At 42.1% G+C, this 1,880-nt stretch overlaps 1 protein-coding gene across 1 annotated transcript in view; it reads left to right on the top strand.

Moving 5' to 3' along the window:
- The first annotated feature begins 1,085 nt into the window (after positions 1-1,085).
- The window catches only part of LOC139368516 (integrin, alpha 5 (fibronectin receptor, alpha polypeptide)), a 52,194-nt gene continuing 51,399 nt past the window's right edge, over positions 1,086-1,880 (top strand). Inside the window, exon 1 of the mRNA XM_071107506.1 lies at positions 1,086-1,512. Coding sequence (XP_070963607.1) covers positions 1,316-1,512 — 197 coding nt within the window. The 5' untranslated portion in view covers positions 1,086-1,315. The remainder of the gene's footprint in view (positions 1,513-1,880) is intronic.

The following is a 1,880-nucleotide window of genomic DNA, read 5'->3' as shown; positions in this document are numbered from 1 at the left end:
CCATATGAAGCCACCCATTGAACCCATGTTGGTTCGAAAGAGCATTCAAACTATTTATTCTGGTAGTGTAGTTCTAAATATGAATGAGCCTTGAGGGGACAGTCCTCAGTACTTAGTGCCACCCAGCTAAATGTGGCCCCTCAGTCCCAATCTTACTTAGCTGGGTGATTCAGATAAACCAACAGTCACTATTTCCAGCCAGGCGAGTGGCTTTATCAAATGTCTAATTTCAGTCAGGTGGCTGCTTCTGACTTGCAGCGTAACCACATTCCAACGGTGTGGGTCTCCTTTGGTGTGACTCAGAAACAGAAATAGGAAATGTTACCATAGTTCCCGCACCCTGGGAGAGAACCTCATGCTGATCACATAACACAATTCAACTAATAGAAAACATATGCAGCCCAGACTTTGTGATACCACTCATGTTAAAAGAGGCTGATACATGGCTATTATGATCATCAGGGCCTAGAATCACAGCTTTCTCTACAACCTTGATCTGTAATGGTTCCGTTTTGAAATAATGTAAGCAATCTGCATTCCTAGCTGCCACAAATAATCATCAAATATCTTTGTACCTCAAGAAACGGGTCTTGGTAAATAACCACTATTGTCACTTAATTCCACGGCCTATCAGGAATAGGTCACAGCCCAGAGAGATATAAGATACTATTGGATCATAAGGACCTTTGATGTTACTCTGTGCCCACTGTTCAGCCAGTTAATAATATATCTGGTTATCATCGACCTGTCTTGCTCTCTCTCTCTCTGTATCTTAGTACGACCCAGGTAGAAACGGTTTGGGTCAGACAGGCACGCAACCATGTCTTTATCAGACTAAACCCCTTATTCGGAACGATTGAATGCAAATGATGGCAGCGCGCCATGGTGAGAATGAAACAATCAGAACACCCAGTTCGGGAAAATTTCTCCGGAATCTTCTAGGATGCTGTAACATGGAGATGAATCGGTTCTGAGTGTAGCCCACTGAAGTTATACACTAGTTTTGTCTTCTGTATGTCTTTTTGTGAATCAAGAGCTCCACCTCTCCTAAAGTTGTCACGAATCGAGGAACTACCTCCTTTCAATGTTCCCTCAATTAGTTGCAGAGCGAGCGTAGTGAGGGACAGCGAGCGGCGAGGGAAGAAGCTGACTGAGCATTTAGGAGATATATACAGCGAGTTTTAGTTTCAAGGCATGCAGTTTAGATAAATAGGTACAACAACCACTCCACAAGCTCTACGGATCTGAAAACATTAGAGCAACTCAGGTGTTGATTAAAACAAAACACATTTTAGTGGATTCATTTAGAAATAGAATGGGTTCCAGAAGATACCGTTCGGAGAAGCCGGGAGAAGTGAACTACCCATTCTGCTGCATTGGGGTTTGTCTGATAATTATCCTACAGTTGTGTGCTGCGTTCAACTTAGACGTGGAAAACCCCACGGTCTACAGCGGACCTAATGGGAGCTACTTTGGATATTCCGTGGAATTTTACTTGACCAATTCCTCAAGGTACGTTTTTTCTTTCTAACTTGGAAGTCATTTGGCAAGTTACTGCAAACATGGTGGGACAAATTAGGCATTTGTTGGTACATTTCATTATAGGCTCCAAGTGGCAAATATGATCCAAGGAGTTTATTCTCGGGTTCACGCAAATAGCCTATCAACAACATATTTTACAATAGCCTACATTTCATAAATCCAATTAATATATATGGTAATTGCACATTGAATTAGATGTTCTCTTTGATTTTGGTTAGAAATCCATCCTTTCTTCACGCGCACTGAAGAAAGGTCCTTATCTAATGACTTGACCAGTGAGTGACCACCCTATATTAGAATTCGGAATGGCCCGTGCCTCTGTATAAAGCGCAAACTTT

Source organism: Oncorhynchus clarkii, chromosome 16 (genome assembly GCF_045791955.1).
Source record: "Oncorhynchus clarkii lewisi isolate Uvic-CL-2024 chromosome 16, UVic_Ocla_1.0, whole genome shotgun sequence".
Classification (NCBI taxonomy): domain Eukaryota; kingdom Metazoa; phylum Chordata; class Actinopteri; order Salmoniformes; family Salmonidae; genus Oncorhynchus; species Oncorhynchus clarkii.
This window is presented reverse-complemented; position numbering and strand designations above follow the sequence as displayed.